Raw genomic sequence first — 19,550 nt, 5'->3', positions numbered from 1 at the left:
GACAGGTTTTGGATCTGAGTCATGATCAGAATTTTGGTCAGGTTTTGCATCTGAGTCTGGATCAGATTGGGGGTCATGTCTTGGATCGGAATCAGATTGTGGGTCAGGTTTTGGATCTGAATCAGATTGTGGGCCAGGTTTTGGATCAGGATCAGATTGTGGGTCACGTTTTGGATCAGGATCAGATTGTGGGTCAGGTTTTGGATCTGAATCAGATTGTGGGTCAGGTTTTGGATCTGAATCAGATTGTGGGTCAGGTTTTGGATCTGAATCTGGATCAGATTGTGGGTCAGGTTTTGGATTTGAGTCTGGATCAGACTGTGGGTCAGGTTTTGGATCTGAGTCAGGATCAGACTGTGGGTCAGGTTTTGGATCTGAGTCAGGATCAGAATTTGGGTCAGGTTTTGCATCTGAGTCTGGATCAGATTGTGGGTCAAGTTTTGGATCTGAATCTGGATCAGATTGTGTGTCAGGTTTTGGATCTGAATCTGGATCAGATTGTGGGTCAGGTTTTGGATTTGAGTCTGGATCAGACTGTGGGTCAGGTTTTGGATCTGAACCTGGATCAGATTGTGTGTCAGCTTTTGGATCTGAATCTGGATCAGATTGTGGCTCAGGTTTTCGATCAGGATCAGATTGTTGGACAGGTTTTGGATCTGAGTCAGGATCAGAATTTTGGTCAGGTTTTGCATCTGAGTCTGGATCAGATTGGGGGTCATGTCTTGGATCGGAATCAGATTGTGGGTCAGGTTTTCTATCTGAATAAGATTGTGGGCCAGGTTTTGGATCAGGATCAGATTGTGGGTCACGTTTTGGATCAGGATCAGATTGTGGGTCAGGTTTTGGATCTGGATCAGATTGTGGGTCATGTTTTGGATCTGAATCAGATTGTGGGTCAGGTTTTGGATCAGGATCAGATTGTGGGTCAGGTCTTGGATCTGGATCAGGTTGTGGTTCAGGTTTTGGATCTGAATCTGGATCAGATTGTGGGTCAGGTTTTGGATTTGAGTCTGGATCAGACTGTGGGTCAGGTTTTTGATCTGAATCTTGATCAGATTGTGGGTCAGGTTTTTGATCTGAATCTGGATCAGATTGTGGGTCAGGTTTTGGATCTGAATCTGGATCAGATTGTGGGTCAGGTTTTGGATTTGAGTCTGGATCAGACTGTGGGTCAGGTTTTGGATCTGAATCTGGATCAGATTGTGGGTCAGGTTTTGGATTTGAGTCTGGATCAGACTGTGGGTCAGGTTTTTGATCTGAATCTTGATCAGATTGTGGGTCAGGTTTTTGATCTGAATCTGGATCAGATTGTGGGTCAGGTTTTGGATCTGAATCTGGATCAGATTGTGGGTCAGGTCTTGGATCTGGATCAGATTGTGGGTCAGGTTTTGGATCTGAATCTGGATCAGATTGTGGGTCAGGTTTTGGATTTGAGTCTGGATCAGAATTTGGGTCAGGTTTCTGATCTGAGTCTGGATCAGATTGTGGGTCAGGTTTTGGATCTGAATCTGGATCAGATTGTGGGTCAGGTTTTGGATTTGAGTCTGGATCAGACTGTGGGTCAGGTTTTGGATCTGAGTCAGGATCAGAATTTGGGTCAGGTTTTGGATCTGAGTCTGGATCAGATTGTGGCTCAGGTTTTCGATCTGAATCAGATTGTGGGCCAGGTTTGGGATCAGGATCAGATTGTGGGTCACGTTTTGGATCAGGATCAGATTGTGGGTCAGGTTTTGGATCTGGATCAGATTGTGGGTCAGGTTTTTTATCTGAATCTGGATCAGATTGTGGGTCAGGTTTTGGATCTGAATCTGGATCAGATTGTGTGTCAGGTTTTGGATCTGAATCTGGATCAGATTGTGGCTCAGGTTTTGGATCTGGATCAGATTTTGGGTCAGGTCTTGGATCTGGATCAGATTGTGGGTCAGGACTTGGATCTGGATCAGATTGTGGGTTAGGTTTTGGATCTGGATCAGATTGTGGGTCAGGTTTTGGATCTGGATCAGATTGTGGGTTAGGTTTTGGATCTGGATCAGATTGTGGGTCAGGTTTTGGATCTGAATCAGATTGTGGGTCAGGTTTCGGATTTGAATCTGGATCAGATTGTGGGTCAGGTCTTGGATCAGGATCAGATTGTGGGTCAGGTCTTGGATCTGGATCAGGTTGTGGTTCAGGTTTTGGATCTGAATCAGATTGTGGGTCAGGTTTTGGATCTGGATCAGAATGGGGGTCAGGTTTTGGATCTAAATCAGATTATGGATCAGGTTTTGGTTCTGAATCAGATTGTGGGTCAGGTCTTGGATCTGGATCAGATTATGGGTCAGGTTTTGGATCTGAATCAGATTGCGGGTCATGTCTTGGATCTGGATCAGATTGTGGGTCATGTTTTCGATCTGAATCAGATTGTTGGTCAGGGTTTTGGATCAGGATCAGATTGTGGGTCAGGTTTTGGATCAGGATCAGATTGTGGGTCAGGTTTTGGATCTGAATCAGATTGTGGGTCAGGTTTCGGATTTGAATCTGGATCAGATTGTGGGTCAGGTCTTGGATCAGGATCAGATTGTGGGTCAGGTCTTGGATCTGGATCAGGTTGTGGTTCAGGTTTTGGATCTGAATCAGATTGTGGGTCAGGTTTTGGATCTGGATCAGAATGGGGGTCAGGTTTTGGATCTAAATCAGATTATGGATCAGGTTTTGGTTCTGAATCAGATTGTGGGTCAGGTCTTGGATCTGGATCAGATTATGGGTCAGGTTTTGGATCTGAATCAGATTGCGGGTCATGTCTTGGATCTGGATCAGATTGTGGGTCATGTTTTCGATCTGAATCAGATTGTTGGTCAGGGTTTTGGATCAGGATCAGATTGTGGGTCAGGTTTTGGATCAGGATCAGATTGTGGGTCAGGTTTTGGATCTGAATCAGATTGTGGGTCAGGTTTTGGATCAGGATCAGATTGTGGGTCAGGTCTTGGATCTGGATCAGGTTGTGGTTCAGGTTTTGGATCTGAATCAGATTGTGGGTCAGGTCTTGGATCTGGATCAGATTGTGGGTCAGATCTTGGATCTGGATCAGAATCTGGATCAAACGTCTTCTCCCTGTTCAGTTACTTTACCAGCTGCAGCAGTTCTCCAGACTGGCAGCGTTCCCGTCACACCTTGTCAGGAAGTCGACCAATCAGAAGGCACTTCCAGGGATTCGTCCCGTTTTGATGGAGACGGTCCAGAAGACAAAGGCGTCTCTTGTTCCGACATGGTGACCAGCCATTCGGAGGGTTCATGTTAGCGACCAGTTATAACCATAATGATTAGATGATGATGATGTGTCATGATCCTGTTGATATGTTTGTTCTGGATGATCCAGTCAGCCGGAAGAGAGAAAATGTGGAATAAAAGAAGTCCAGAGTTGATCCCTGAAAGACTCACCATGTCCTTTTCAGCTGCAACCAGTTTCCTCCAGGGGGGTGTGGCCTAATCGTGTGTCATCTGTGTTCCAGGTCTCCATACCGAGTGGTCCCTGTAACTGGAGGACAGATTGCTGGTGGGTAACTGGTCCATTCCAGACTGAGACGGCCTCCTGGCCTTAAATTTAATCCTGATTATAGACCTTATAATCAGGATTTTCAGGATGTTGGTGGAGAGCACCACATCCACCAGAGTCCTTTATAACTGGTTTATGATGTCAGAGCTGCTATCAGGCGTTTCATATCCAAACATGTGGTCTGGTCTGTCCAGAGGACATTGTTCCAGATGTCTGGTGTTGTTCAGATGCAGCTTTGCCAACCTAAGCCAGTCTGACATGGAGATCTGGACTGGACTGGACCTGCTGGGACGTCCACTACTGGGGAGGTCTGTGTGGGATGATGGACTGCAGGTCTGAAAAGGACCAGATAGCCCTCCCAGACTGATGGACCGCAGCAGCTGGCTCTATGTTAACACACCTGCTGCAGGGAAGAGCTCACACTGATGATGATCAATTTATTCATGTATTGATCAGCAGCATCAGGGGGTTGAACCTTGGACTTTTTCTGCTTTCAGTCGTCACGTGATGGTCCTCTGCTTGACTCCATCATGGTTTCCTCCTACAGCTTTACCTTTCATTTAAACCAAACCATGTCAGAAACTGTCGTTCACCCTCCAGTCCAGAGCCGCCATCATTCTGGTTCCTGCTGCCTTTATTGACCTCCTGGAAAACGCATGCGTGACACTTTATAACAGATCCATCACAGATAGAGGTCAGTTGTTGTAAAGAAGATGAAAGTAAACATTCATGCACATGAACCAGGCTGACGTAGTCCCTCATGCACCAATCTGCGTGCAGATTGTTTTCTCTCCTGCTGTGGAAGGAGCCGATAAGATGTGCGTTTCACAACCTCCATGACCTTTGCTCACAGCAGTTTCAGTAAATTTGTAGTTCTCCAAGCAGTGAGGAGGATCAGCGGGAACAGTCGCTGATTACTTGTCATGACCAGGAAAGGAAAACGTTTTATGGAGCTTTCCTCTGCTGGGCTGTGATTGGCAAACACAACCTCTGTCTGTAGCGGTGTTTATGCGTGACGGTATGTTTGTAATGTCCCTTAAATGTTCCTCTTGTTTAAGCTGGTGTGTGTAGGTGGGTGTGTTTATGGACGTATATTACAGCTGCATGTCCCTCTCTCTGCAGATAAACAGGAACTCTTCCAGAATGTACTGACACAAGTAGCCGAGCAGATTTCAAGGTAAGAAGCTGACATATCTTCACTATGACCTAATAATTACCCGAACTACTGTAACGTAGAGATCACTGTACTGTAACGCAGCAACACAATGATCTGAAGGAATATTAACAAGAAGAGGACTTTTCAGCTGATCTTATGTGATAATTATGGAATCCGTAGTGAAGAGGATTAAACACCTTGAAATTACACAGATGTGAAGTTTATGGTGTCATTTAAACCTCTCTCAGATCCCCAAGGTCTATCTGTTCTTCCGTCATCAGTGTCTCAAGAACAATCCAGACACAACATGTAAGCCTCGAGTCTTAGTGACGAGACGCAGAAAACACAAACAGATCATAATGTGACACTGCAATAACCTACAGGAAACAAAACACTAATGACCACACTGCAATCATCACTGGCACCTGCTGACTACTCTCAATTCAGTGTATCCCACAGCAACTAGCAGTGCTAACAGACACTAGCAACACCCCAATATTAACCGTCCCCAAAAATATAAATGATGTCCGACTAATAAACTTTAGCATCCGAAGCTGACAGAGCGGGTTAACAACAGTGATACAAACATATAAATGCAAACAGTTTTCTTTTTTTTACTGTACTATCAACTGCTATATACCAACAGGCTGTGTGCTCCTGGCAAGAGTTTGGGGAAAAATAATAGTTTTCTTCAAAGTGAAGTTAACCCACGGCACTGACGCAAGTGTACCTTGACATATTGAAACAGACTTACTCATTTAGTTTAATCACGTCACCCGAAAGTCTTAACACCTCCAACTTAGCCAACTGGTTGACAATCCAAGGAGGCCACCTTAAGGACGCCAGTCACATAGTCCTTGGATGCTCATGGCAAGGACTAATGTTACCACCTGTGGGTCCTCAACTGGAATAAAAAGCAACCTCCGAACACCTCTGAGGAGGAAAATAGTTGTGGGCATTTTTGAGTTCTTCACTCAGACCTTGGACACATCCTGAGAGGACGCTTCCGGCTGGATATGTTCAGGACTCATGGGCCAGGTGGAGACCGATGTGTCTGTCGGTTCTGTCCTCTGAGGACGTGGAGGATGTTTATATCTTTGGTGATTGGGATTCTGCTGATTGGCGCTGGTGGAGTTCTGATCTACCTGAAGACCCGTGAGATTCTGGCAACAACTGGCAGGCTGCCAGAATTCTGTAACGGTATGGGCCGGGCTAGTAGTGCACAGACCCTTGCGTTGACCGAACTTGACCATAAGCAGGATACCAGTTTAGCCCAGACTGGTCATCTTGCTTCGGTCCCAGAGCTGGTCCACAGAATCGTTAACATGGAGAAGATGTCTGCTAGAATCGGTGGAAATTGACCCCCCCATTTGGCTGTCTGGAGCTGCCAGCCTGAGACCAGCTATGGACTCAAGGCTGAGGGCAAATTGTTTTCCTCGTCTGGAACCCAAACAATCATATCTGGATTTGGCTTCCCAGTGCAACCCCCCCGAGAATAGAAGAAGAGATGTTCATAGAAGCTCTGTCCCCCTCCTCATCCAGCCCCGGTCTCCTCCCACATGACTCACCACCTCCCTGGACTTTGTGTGTCTTGTTTGAGTTTGTGCTTAAGTGTATGAGGTTTTTTTTTTTTCTGTCTCTTCGGACTGCATCATCGAGTGGTGTGGCCCAGAGTTACATGACATTTTTTCCTTCCAGCCCCCTATTATCCTAATGTATCTCTGTTATCTGTTATAAGGTGGCACCGGTGAAAAACTGGCTGCGTGGCCTAGGCTTAAGTTTGGTTCTGTATTCTTATTTTGTCACATTCTTATTTTGTCATTAATGTTACATGTCTGTATGTCAAACCTTGGACGAGCTGACTTGAACCTTGAATTTCCTCTCTGGGATGAATAAAGTATCTTTGGTCTTTGATTTGACCAACCTCACAACAATTCCAATTTGCATCTTCCACCCGAGATTTAGAACAGCACCATAGGATATTTCAACTCCCATGTGAAAACATGACCCCAGTGGAGGGCCTGTAGCTCCTGGTGGTGTGAGACTTCTTTCAAATCTGGTCTGGCCAAGTCTCACATATTCTTTGAAGAGCCTTATTGAAGAATCCCAGAGTTTCTATGAGAGTGGGACGTCTCAAGTGTCTTTGGTTAGATTGCCTATATTTGCTTTTTGGTAGGCTTCTCTTATGAGCATCACTCTGTTCTGCTTTGCAGGTGTGGCAAGACCAATGGGGTCGAAGAGTCCAGCAATCTGGCTTAGCAGTACCTGACGATCAATGGGTCTGGAGTATTTTCTCTAAATTGATCTTCATGCAAATCATGTCCAAATTTCTCTCTTTTTCTTGAGAAATTTATAGATGTCAACACACAAAATTTGTCTCTGGGTCATAGTCAACTCCCAGCGCCTTGCTTTCCTCATCCCACCTTTGGTTGGGTAACACAAATGCCATCTAAACAAGTCATAATGATCCACAACAGGGCAGTTCTCTCCACAAACAAGAGATGCAGGCTGCTTGCAGAAACTTTGCTGTCGTAACGGCCCTAATTGACCCTGTCAGAGTTGCCAGTTTTGGTTCATTTTAGCTGCACCGAACTCCGCCAAAGAGCTGCTCCGTCGGTAGCTCCGTATATATAATGAAAAATAAAAACCCACATTCCAGAGGCATTATTGTAAATTCTCCATATACTGTTGCATAAGAATGCTATTACTCTGTGCAATATTTAGGATAACCATTCCTTGCTAAAAAGCTGAATGTTACTGATTTGGCAACGTAGCAGGATATGTGGTAACACTTTTTCGGGGGGGGGGGGGGGGGGGGGGGGGTTGCTAGCTCTCCTCTTGTCTCCTCAACCAAAGCAGCAAACTACACTGTGGCAGATTGTCTCTCTCGTGGCAACTTGAGCAGTAGATTCAGCCGGTTTACCACTGATATTGACCCTGACAACAGCAAAAGACTTCAATTTCAGCCTCAGGGTGGTATCTCTAGAGGAGCTGATGGAGATTAACCTCTGTCTTTTAACCAGAGTTATACATCTTTTTCACATCACCTAGGGCAGCACTCAACCCAGATCTGAACCTCAGAATTACTGCACATACTTGATCAAAAACATCTGAGCCCTTGTACAGTAAGTGGTTCAAACTTACCCCCATTTATGCTTGGCTGCTGTTCTAGACTATTCTCACAGGGGTGGTGGTTGAATGAGGATTTGGGGTGACAAGATGACAAATGTACCACTTTGGTCCCTTTTGTCAATTTCCTCTTCAGTTGATTTAGCTGCAGCTCCTCTTGAAAGCATCTCATGGATCTGCCCTTTGTATGCTGCCTTCCACTTCCCTTGCCTCCAAGAAGAAGCCTGCTACACTTGCAGCCACCACACTGAGGATTGAATGCTGTGTTGATGCTGTCCTGTTTGAATCATTCAAAGACTTCTTTGTTAGTAGTTGAGTCGTTTCCTGTCCTACTACTAGAGCTTCATTAGATCCAGCTGAGTCAAGAAGAATTTCTCTATACACTTTTGAAACTGTTCCCAGACCATGCAGAGTGAGTTTCAGACTTGTGCACCTCTAGATCTATATCTTCAAAGAGATTGGAAGAGTTCCACCAACAGTTTTTCCCCACAGGACTATCCCAGAGGATGAGGTCTCCCACCATCTTGAATGGTTGTGGGACCAGGTGACCTTCCCTGTGAAGGATCAACAAATCCCTTTTCTCAGGGCAGACCAAGTCTTGGAGTGTTACATCATGGAAGAATTTATGCAGTGTGTAGTGTGACTGCCAGATTTACCTTTGCAATGTTCTCCAAGCCATAACAGAGGACTTTGTTCCACAACTGCACCTTTGGGAGTTTTTACTTGTAGTCTCGGGGTTTCTTTTGGTGACAGCTGTCCTCCATTCACGATCAGCTTAATGTTTTTGCCTTTGAGCAGCTTCATTGGAGATATAATTGGTATCTGAAGCAAGGCCAATCAGCGTACCAACTAAATGACCCAAATTTGTTATCTCCAGTAGCATCATTATGAGTTGGTACTCTAGTTTACAATTAGTCTTAACACACACTGTTGAGCTCTTGCTTAAGGCTTCTTTGAACTCTGCCTGTAGCCCTGCAGACAGTTTGGCAAGGATCTCTTGATAGTTTGTCCAAGTACCAGTCTTTCAACAGTTGCATTACTCTGCCCTCCATTTTTTCCCCTCCTTTTTGATTTGTGGTTTTGGACATAGTTGTGGTCTGTGGACCTTTCCTTTTGACAGTCATCCTTTGCAGTTGCTTCCCTCACCATGGAAAAAGCAAGCACTAGAAACATGCTCCTGCTCTTTAACTGAACTTTCTTGCTTAAGCTTCTTGAAAACCTTGCAGGAAAACCGCTTGCTCACATGCTCGTCATCTCTGCATATGAGAGATGAGCATGGTTGGGAACCTGATTAAAGTGTTTCCTAAGGTGGTTCTGGTGATAGCTTTCCTCTTGTCATTTGTTGTCCCAGTATTAAAAGCAGGACTAGGCTGTAGTTGATCCAACCTCAAGAATGTCTTCCAACCTTTTCAGGAACTGCAATAGACAAAGTTGTTGCATGGTGAAAACCTACTTTCAGGGTAACTGTTAACCACTTTTCCTTTAGAGACTCAGGAAGTTTACTTCCAATTTGTAACGGGGGCAAGATGTAACCCCCAAATACCTATTATTAGCCTTTCTGAAGAGCGATCTTCCATTCAACACACGGGGCACTTGCAGGTAAAATATATACAGAGTTTATTTATAAAAGGATAAGAGTCCAAGCTCTTTGGGCCACAAGAGGGGAAGGCTTCCCCGCTGAGAAAAGGTCCCGACACTTCTAGGGCTGTTGCGACCACCGCACCACCTGCCCAGCGTCAGATCCACTGCAATCCAAAACAAACTAAGTCCGATTGCACATATAAACACACTAAAAACATGCATGGGGATAGGGTGTTGCGACTGTGGTCGTCATCACCCTCCGAGTGGCTCGAATGAGAGAGAGGGTACTTAGCTGGATATACTTAGATGGATATATGGAAGGTACTTAGATGGAGGGGGTGTAGCTTACGTCACCGCTCCCATGCCTTTCCCCGTCCTTGGAAGCTCCGTTGCCCTCTAGCTGTCGTTGCTCCCATCACAACCTGCTGTCTCCATTCCGCTGTATCCTTTTTCTCTTTGGCTTTCTCCGTCCCTGCCGTCGGAACCGGCCTTCCAGCCTCCACTCTTGGCCTCAGCCTCTCCCAGTCACTCTGTTGTTCTCCAGCCTAGTCTCTGCGTTCATCTGGCAAACACTGAGAAAAAGGCTTCACCAGCTAATCCCTGATCAGCTGGCCCGGTCTCCAGGTGGCAGCAATCAGGTGCCGATTAAACTCCTGTTCTGGGAGGAACAGGGTGTAACACACACACACGTTAAGACAAAATATCAGGGGAAGCAGAGTCAACCACATTAAGCCTTAATAAAAACCAGTTGGTAAGAAGACAAAAGGTTAAAATTTTACAACCCCAGTCCTCTAAAAATGTCTAAAATGGCCACTGCGGCTTGGGTTGGTCCTCCCTGCAGCGACAGATCCAGTCTCTCAGCCTTGGAACTGCAGAGAGGAGCATACACAGCAGTTCACAATATTAAGAGGGGAACCCTCTTGCCTGGCCCATCAGCCAGCCTCTGGACCCTAAACTAAGCCAGTTTACTCACACTTGGTCCTGGGCCAGGGGTATCTGTAGGCCCAGGACTGAGTAATTGCACCTTAGGGTCCAGACCGGCTGCTGCACTTCAGGCTCCTGCTTTTCCACCACCAAGCCGCAGTTGGACCAGTCGTCACTGGCCCCTCAGCGGTGCTTCTCTTTCTCCATGTCCTTCCTTCCTGTTCCTGCTTCTCTCTGCACACCTGTTGCTCATCTTTTAAATGGTCTGTGCCAATCACTCAGGTATTCTGACTTAACAATTAGGGTTGTGCTAGTAAGGCCTCCATGGGGGGTTAGTAGTCAGACAGCAACAGTTAAAAACACATGCAATAAAACTATTTCATTTAAAAACCATGCTTTTGACCCCGTCACAAATTGTCTGCACACAACTCAATTTTTTTTACAGAATCCTTATCCCCTATGGCTTGGAGGTCATGTAGGGCCCTTTCCATGGACTGCATCAGTCCAATTGTCTTTCTGGGATGGTTTCCCTTGACAGGAGGAAGTTCTTGCAATTCTTTTGAGATCAGCAGCTTCATTTTTGGTTTGTTCCCATATTTTTTGTCCAGTAGTTGTCGGATCCACAACAAAAAAATAAACAAGGTTCTTTTTTACCATTTCGTCAAGACTACCGAGGAGATGGACTTTTTTCACATTTTCTAAACCATAAGGGTTTCCTAGCTGTTGAAGATCCTTCGCTCTTCTTTCCAGTGGTAAGTAAGCCCTCATTTTCCCAGTAAACATGGGCAGGCGTGCTCTAGACTGATCTGGGGCTTAAAGGTGTAGGCTGTGGGAAATGGGTTAGTTTTGTCAGGTTTTGGTTGATTACCAGTGACAGCTTCGAGCTCACTGGTATCACAATGCTCACTGTCCTGCCCTTGTTCTGCTCTGCTTTCTGGTTGCATCTCTTCTTGCAAAAGATGTCTTGTAGAGTTTGAAGGGTTAAAAGATGGTCACTGCTTAATGAAACAATAATGTCTTTAAGTACAGGAGGAAATATAAAAATATAACCGGAGTTATGTTTACACTTCCTGTGTGTGTGTGATCTTTTTAGAGTGTTCAAGATCAACGAGCTGAAGGCTGACATCACCAACCGGCTCACCATGTTGGAGAAAAGAGTGGAGTGTAAGTGTGTTTACAAACCTCAAAAGTCACATGTTCACCTCTGAGAAGTTTGCTTTAAAACTTCATCATCACTGTCACTTTAATGATATCTGTTCAAGCCTCATTAAGGTTTCCACATGCGAACATTGATTAATCCAGGAAGCTGTTCTCCACAGCACCTCCTAGCTGGTTTAGTTTACATCTGGTGCTGGGGGTGGGATGATGTGGGGTTGGATTTGGGGGGGGCACATTTGTTAACTTTGATGGATCGACACCAGTATTGTTTACATTCTTTAGCCAGACAAGAGGAATTGATGCACCTTCCTGGATTCAGGTCTGCGAGGGGAGTACCTGGTGATTGAGCCTTGGCTTTTGCAAGTGAATCAAATCAAATCAAATCAAACTTTATTTATAAAGCACTTTTCCTACAATAAAATGCAACACAAAGTGCTTTACATGATAAAAAAAAAAAAAAAGAAAGTAAACACAACAAAGAAAATCCATCAGCCCCTCCCTCCTAACATTCAGACGCATACACACTCATACACACACCCACACAACATCAATTTCAACAGTACTCTTAAACATGATGCATGCACCTACATAGTTATTTATTGCTGAGCACAGATGAGCCTGGTAAGGAACACCATCGCAGGAGCCGTCTGCACCAGGAGTCGATCAGACCACAGTATCAGGGGCACCGTTACAGACCAAAGCATGAAAGGCGCCCCTGCAGCCATGGCCATTATGACACCCAGTGCAGAGGGCTCCCTCTGAGGAAACACCGGAAAATATCCTAAAATTGATCAAATACATTAAAAGAAATATAAAATAAAATAAAATAGTAGTAATAATAAAAACAAGAAATATTTCAATTAAAAACAATACAATAAAGATTATAAAAGCAGATAAAAAAAATTTTTTTTTTTAAATCCCTAATTAAAAGCTAAGTTAAAAAGGTGAGTTTTGAGCCTGTTCTTAAAAACGTGTTCTTAAAAACCAAACCCCCTGTAGGGGGTGGTGGGTTTAAAGTCAGGTGCTGGGTAAGCTGGGGGGCAGGCCGAGGCGGGGACCTCAGTTAGCAATTCCTGCTGTCACAGACTGACTACTGGGATGTGGCCAGGAAGTTGTTGGTGGCGGATACCGGCGGAGAGGGAAACACTGAACTTTTCTGACTTGGTCGCCATGAGGTTGTGTCATGAAAGGCAGAAAGATTGCAGAAGCTAATACTTGGCTATGGGTAGAATTCAATGAGACTGTGGAGAAGGACTTTTTGATTGACCTCGAGGAAGACTTTGAAGGCTCTGGAAGGGAAAGGAGGGGCCATCCATGGTCATTTTTGGCCTTGGTGGGAAACTGCTGATCTGAACTGAGGATAATATCAAGTATTATTGGAAACTTAATCTGGTCACTGTGGAAGCAGAGTCTGGAGACCTGGGGGAAGAACTTGGCAGAGGATATGCAATAGTTAAAGATCACCCTTGTGTCAGGTTGATGATCAGGTCTGACCCATGTTGCACCAGCAGGGGCAGTGCTGTGCAGGAACCATGCCGAGGTTTTTGACAGTGAGCAAAGTAATCTAGAGGAACTATAGGTTCATGACCTGCTGAAGTCATTAACTAAAGCTGTGCAGAGAGGGAACAGGTTAATGTATAGTAGCATGATGTTACAAACACGTCTGTGACGTTGTCTCAACTCTTGCTGCTATAGTTCATGACTTCATGACTAGATAAGCTGAAGCTGCACTGGTTACCTCCTGCAGAGGTCATTTGGTCCTTTAATCTGCACTTTGTGTGGTATATACTGTGTAAGGGAAAGTCTGAGATGTGACCTCCTGACTGTGGTCCTGCAGCGAACACTCAGTAACCTGATTCTCTGCTGCTATCTTGGCTTGTAGTTATGTCACATTTTCCAGGTGAAAAGGTAACTATTAAATCATCAGTAAAGATGAGATAGCCTGGTTGGCTGTGCTGCTCTGTCAGTGTTTATTTCCTTTTATCATCAGGATCATAATGTTCTGCACAGGCTCACTTTGTAACAACCTGCAGGAACATTTAATCAGTGATGGTTCATAAAGCCTTTTAAGAGAGCAGCAATTAAACAAGAAGGTTGAGTGTAAAATGGAAAGTTCCGTCAGCACAGGCTCCAAAACTTTGATTCTATACAACTCCAACTACAAAAGGTTGGAATGGTGTAAAGTGTGAACAAAACAGAATCTCATTCGGTCATATTTTCTTCCCAGAAGATAAACATCATGTCACATGATGGAACGGAGACATTTTATCATCTGAAAGAAAACATGAAACTGATTCAGCAACACTTACAGGTTTAACTGTAACATTTACTGGTTTAACTGGGAACAAGTCAGTAACATAACTGGGTATAAAAAGAGCATTTCAGAGAGGCAGAGTCTATCAGTTAGAAAAATTAACAGAACTACACCAATCTGAGACAGACTGGATTTTAACTTTCAGAATAATGTTCCTCACACTTTGAAGATCCCCCAACTTCACAGTAGAATATCATCAGAAGTTTCCGAGAATCAGGAGGAATCTCTGTATGCATGGATGGATGGGTGGATGGATGGATGGATGGATATATGGATGGGTGGATGGATATATGGATGGATATATGGATGGATGGATGGATGGATGAATGGATGGATGGATATATGGATGGATGGATATATGGATGGGCGGATGGATGGATGGATGGATATATGGATGGGTGGATGGATGGATGGATGGATGGATGGATGGATGGATATATGAATGGGTGGATGGATATATGGATGGATGGATATATGGATGGGCGGATGGATGGGTGGATGGATATATGGATGGGTGGATGGATGGATGAATGGATGGATGGATATATGGATGGATGGATATATGGATGGGCGGATGGATGGATGGATGGATGGATGGATATATGGATGGATATATGAATGGGCGGATGGATGGATATATGGATGGATGGATGGATATATGGATGGATATATGGATGGATGGATGGGTGGGTGGATGGATGGATGGATGGATGGATGGATGGATGGATGATATATGGATGGGTGGATGGATGGATGGATATATGGATGGATATATGGATGGATGGGTGGATGGATATATGGATGGATGGGTGGATGGATGGATGGATATATGGATGGATGGGTGGATGGATGGATGGATATATGGATGGATGGGTGGATGGATGGATGGATATATGGATGGATATATGGATGGATGGATATATGGATGGATGGATGGATGGATGATGGATGGATGGATGGATGGATGGATGGATGGATATATGGATGGATGGGTGGATGGATGGATGGATATATGGATGGGTGGATGGATGGATGGATGGATGGATATATGGATGGATGGATGGATGGATGGATAGATATATGAATGGGCGGATGGATGGATGGATATATGGATGGGTGGATGGATGGATGGATGGATATATGGATGGATGGGTGGATGGATGGATGGATGATATATGCATGGGTGGATGGATGGATATATGGATGGATGGGTGGATGGATGGATGGATGATATATGCATGGGTGGATGGATGGATATATGGATGGGTGGATGGATGGATATATGGATGGGTGGATGGATGGATGGATATATGGATGGGCAGATGGATGGATGGATATATGGATGGATGGATATATGGATGGGTGGATGGATGGATGGATATATGGATGGATGGATATATGGATGGGCAGATGGATGGATGGATATATGGATGGGCAGATGGATGGATGGATATATGGATGGATGGATATATGGATGGGCGGATGGATGGATATATGGATGGGTGGATGATGGATGGATGGCCGGATGGAATGGCCGTCAGTAGTGAGTAACATGCTCCATGTAATCACTGCTCATTAGGTAAGTTGTATTAGATGTTTAATTTCTGTTTTCTTTTCTTTCTTTGGTTGAATTACCTGAGTGATCTGACAGAAATCACTACATATTCATCAGTTTTTTCCTCAATCACAGATTCAAACATCTCAGATCCATTTCTACATTTTAAAGAGATGGTGTTGAGCAGCTTCTGCTCTCCCTGAGCATTTAATACACAACCCCTTCACATTTAACTGCCTGGATACCTGGTAGCTATGGTAACAGCATGGGACCCACACACAACTCCATCCTCTCATCCATGTGGTCGCCATGGTCACCTGATGCAGTGGGAACTGGAGTGCTGCAGAGGACTTGTTCTGCTTGAAGACAGAGAGGTGGGATGATGAAAGACAGAGAGGCCAGAGTTCAGCTGCTGGTCACGAGGACCCAAAGACCAAACTTCATCAATGTTTATGATGGAGTTCAGACTGAGCAGAGGCTGCAGGAACAATTCCCTTTCCATAGTGGAAAGACAGCTTACACCTTGCAGCTCCCTCTCAGAGCCTTCAAACCTCCCTGATTCAGGACGTCATCAGAACAAACTGATAATTCCTGCTCACATACAGAACAGATACATGACTCTAAAAAGCTATTATCATCAGCATGCATTTAAAGTTTTCCTGGAATTTCCATCCATTTTGTCAAAACCCGAAATACAAATCAACTAGAAAGTTCCACTGAGAGGTCAGACCTCCAGCCAGCATCCCATCTAGTGATTTCCAGTCGATGTTTTGGTCCTGCACCCATCTTATATGCATCACTTATCAGATTCCAGATCCACTGATGATGAATCCACAGTGTCTTCGCTACATTGTGGTGTTTGTTGCATGTTTGTATTCTTGCAGTCATGAAAAGTTGTTCCATTTCTGGATTGTAATGTACAGAAGGTTGTTCCTGTCCTGGATGGTAGTATCCAGCATGTTGTTCCTGTCCTGGATGGTAGTATCCAGCATGTTGTTCCTGTTCTGGATGGTAGTATCCAGCATGTTGTTCCTGTTCTGGATGGTAGTATCCAGCATGTTGTTCCTGTTCTGGATGGTAGTATCCAGAACGTTGTTCCTGTTCTGGATGGTAGTATCCAGAACGTTGTTCCTGTTCTGGATGGTAGTATCCAGCATGTTGTTCCTGTCCTGGATGGTAGTATCCAGCATGTTGTTCCTGTTCTGGATGGTAGTATCCAGCATGTTGTTCCTGTTCTGGATGGTAGTATCCAGAACGTTGTTCCTGTTCTGGATGGTAGTATCCAGCATGTTGTTCCTGTTCTGGATGGTAGTATCCAGCATGTTGTTCCTGTTCTGGATGGTAGTATCCAGCATGTTGTTCCTGTTCTGGATGGTAGTATCCAGCATGTTGTTCCTGTCCTGGATGGTAGTATCCAGCATGTTGTTCCTGTTCTGGATGGTAGTATCCAGCATGTTGTTCCTGTTCTGGATGGTAGTATCCAGCATGTTGTTCCTGTTCTGGATGGTAGTATCCAGAACGTTGTTCCTGTTCTGGATGGTAGTATCCAGCATGTTGTTCCTGTTCTGGATGGTAGTATCCAGCATGTTGTTCCTGTTCTGGATGGTAGTATCCAGCATGTTGTTCCTGTCCTGGATGGTAGTATCCAGCATGTTGTTCCTGTTCTGGATGGTAGTATCCAGCATGTTGTTCCTGTTCTGGATGGTAGTATCCAGCATGTTGTTCCTGTTCTGGATGGTAGTATCCAGCATGTTGTTCCTGTCCTGGATGGTAGTATCCAGCATGTTGTTCCTGTTCTGGATGGTAGTATCCAGCATGTTGTTCCTGTTCTTAATGGTAGTATCCAGCATGTTGTTCCTGTTCTGGATGGTGGTATCCAGCATGTTGTTCCTGTTCTGGATGGTAGTATCCAGCATGTTGTTCCTGTTCTGGATGGTAGTATCCAGAACGTTGTTCCTGTTCTGGATGGTAGTATCCAGCATGTTGTTCCTGTTCTGGATGGTAGTATCCAGCATGTTGTTCCTGTCCTGGATGGTAGTATCCAGCATGTTGTTCCTGTTCTGGATGGTAGTATCCAGCATGTTGTTCCTGTTCTGGATGGTAGTATCCAGCATGTTGTTCCTGTTCTGGATGGTAGTATCCAGCACGTTGTTCCTGTTCTGGATGGTAGTATCCAGAATGTTGTTTCTGTTCTGGATGGTAGTATCCAGCATGTTGTTCCTGTCCTGGATGGTAGTATCCAGCATGTTGTTCCTGTTCTGGATGGTAGTATCCAGCATGTTGTTCCTGTTCTTAATGGTAGTATCCAGCATGTTGTTCCTGTTCTGGATGGTAGTATCCAGAACGTTGTTCCTGTTCTGGATGGTAGTATCCAGCATGTTGTTCCTGTTCTGGATGGTAGTATCCAGCATGTTGTTCCTGTTCTGGATGGTAGTATCCAGCATGTTGTTCCTGTTCTGGATGGTAGTATCCAGCACGTTGTTCCTGTTCTGGATGGTAGTATCCAGAATGTTGTTTCTGTTCTGGATGGTAGTATCCAGCATGTTGTTCCTGTCCTGGATGGTAGTATCCAGCATGTTGTTCCTGTACTGGATGGTAGTATCCAGCATGTTGTTCCTGTTCTGGATGGTAGTATCCAGAACGTTGTTCCTGTTCTGGATGGTAGTATCCAGCATGTTGTTCCTGTTCTGGATGGTAGTATCCAGCATGTTGTTCCTGTTCTTAATGGTAGTATCCAGCATGTTGTTCCTGTTCTGGATGGTAGTATCCAAGATGTTGTTCCTGTTCTGGATGGTAGTATCCAGCATGTTGTTCCTGTTCTGGATGGTAGTATCCAGCATGTTGTTCCTGTTCTGGATGGTAGTATCCAGCATGTTGTTCCTGTTCTTAATGGTAGTATCCAGCATGTTGTTCCTGTTCTGGATGGTAGTATCCAGAACGTTGTTCCTGTTCTGGATGGTAGTATCCAGCATGTTGTTCCTGTTCTGGATGGTAGTATCCAGCATGTTGTTCCTGTTCTGGACGGTAGTATGCAGCATGTTGTTCCTGTTCTGGATGGTAGTATCCAGCATGTTGTTCCTGTTCTGGATGGTAGTATCCAGCATGTTGTTCCTGTTCTGGATGGTAGTATCCAGCATGTTGTTCCTGTTCTGGATGGTAGTATCCAGCATGTTGTTCCTGTTCTGGATGGTAGTATCCAGCATGTTGTTCCTGTTCTGGATGGTAGTATCCAGAACGTTGTTCCTGTTCTGGATGGTAGTATCCAGCATGTTGTTCCTGTTCTGGATGGTAGTATCCAGCATGTTGTTCCTGTTCTGGACGGTAGTATCCAGAATGTTGTTCCTGTTCTGGATGGTAGTATCCAGCATGTTGTTCCTGTTCTGGATGGTAATATCCAGCATGTTGTTCCTGTTCTGGATGGTAGTATCCAGAGTGTTGTTCCTGTTCTGGATGGTAGTATCCAGCATGTTGTTCCTGTTCTGGATGGTAGTATCCAGCATGTTGTTCCTGTTCTGGATGGTAATATCCAGCATGTTTTTCCTGTTCTGGATGGTAGTATCCAGCATGTTGTTCCTGTTCTGGATGGTAGTATCCAGAATGTTGTTTCTGTTCTGGATGGTAGTATCCAGCATGTTGTTTCTGTCCTGGATGGTAGTATCCAGCATGTTGTTCCTGTTCTGGATGGTAGTATCCAGCATGTTGTTCCTGTTCTGGATGGTAGTATCCAGCATGTTGTTCCTGTTCTGGATGGTAGTATCCAGCATGTTGTTCCTGTTCTGGATGGTAGTATCCAGCATGTTGTTCCTGTTCTTAATGGTAGTATCCAGCATGTTGTTCCTGTTCTGGATGGTAGTATCCAGAACGTTGTTCCTGTTCTGGATGGTAGTATCCAGCATGTTGTTCCTGTTCTGGATGGTAGTATCCAGCATGTTGTTCCTGTTCTGGACGGTAGTATCCAGAATGTTGTTCCTGTTCTGGATGGTAGTATCCAGCATGTTGTTCCTGTTCTGGATGGTAATATCCAGCATGTTTTTCCTGTTCTGGATGGTAGTTTCCAGAGTGTTGTTCCTGTTCTGGATGGTAGTATCCAGCATGTTGTTCCTGTTCTGGATGGTAGTATCCAGCATGTTGTTCCTGTTCTGGATGGTAATATCCAGCATGTTTTTCCTGTTCTGGATGGTAGTATCCAGAATGTTGTTTC

General features: G+C 44.7%; 1 protein-coding gene across 1 annotated transcript in view; it reads left to right on the top strand.

Moving 5' to 3' along the window:
- The window catches only part of LOC306766931 (high affinity cGMP-specific 3',5'-cyclic phosphodiesterase 9A-like), a gene marked incomplete at both ends in the record, with an annotated part of 114,501 nt that overhangs the window by 69,916 nt on the left and 25,035 nt on the right, over window positions 1–19,550 (top strand). The window contains 3 exons of the mRNA XM_079254789.1: window positions 3,489–3,532; window positions 4,655–4,709; window positions 11,416–11,486. Of these exons, the coding sequence (XP_079110915.1) occupies window positions 3,489–3,532; window positions 4,655–4,709; window positions 11,416–11,486 (170 nt within the window). The remainder of the gene's footprint in view (window positions 1–3,488; window positions 3,533–4,654; window positions 4,710–11,415; window positions 11,487–19,550) is intronic.

The sequence above is a fragment of the Telmatherina bonti genome (genome assembly GCF_933228915.1).
Source record: "Telmatherina bonti genome assembly, chromosome: 15".
NCBI lineage: Eukaryota > Metazoa > Chordata > Actinopteri > Atheriniformes > Telmatherinidae > Telmatherina > Telmatherina bonti.
This window is presented reverse-complemented; position numbering and strand designations above follow the sequence as displayed.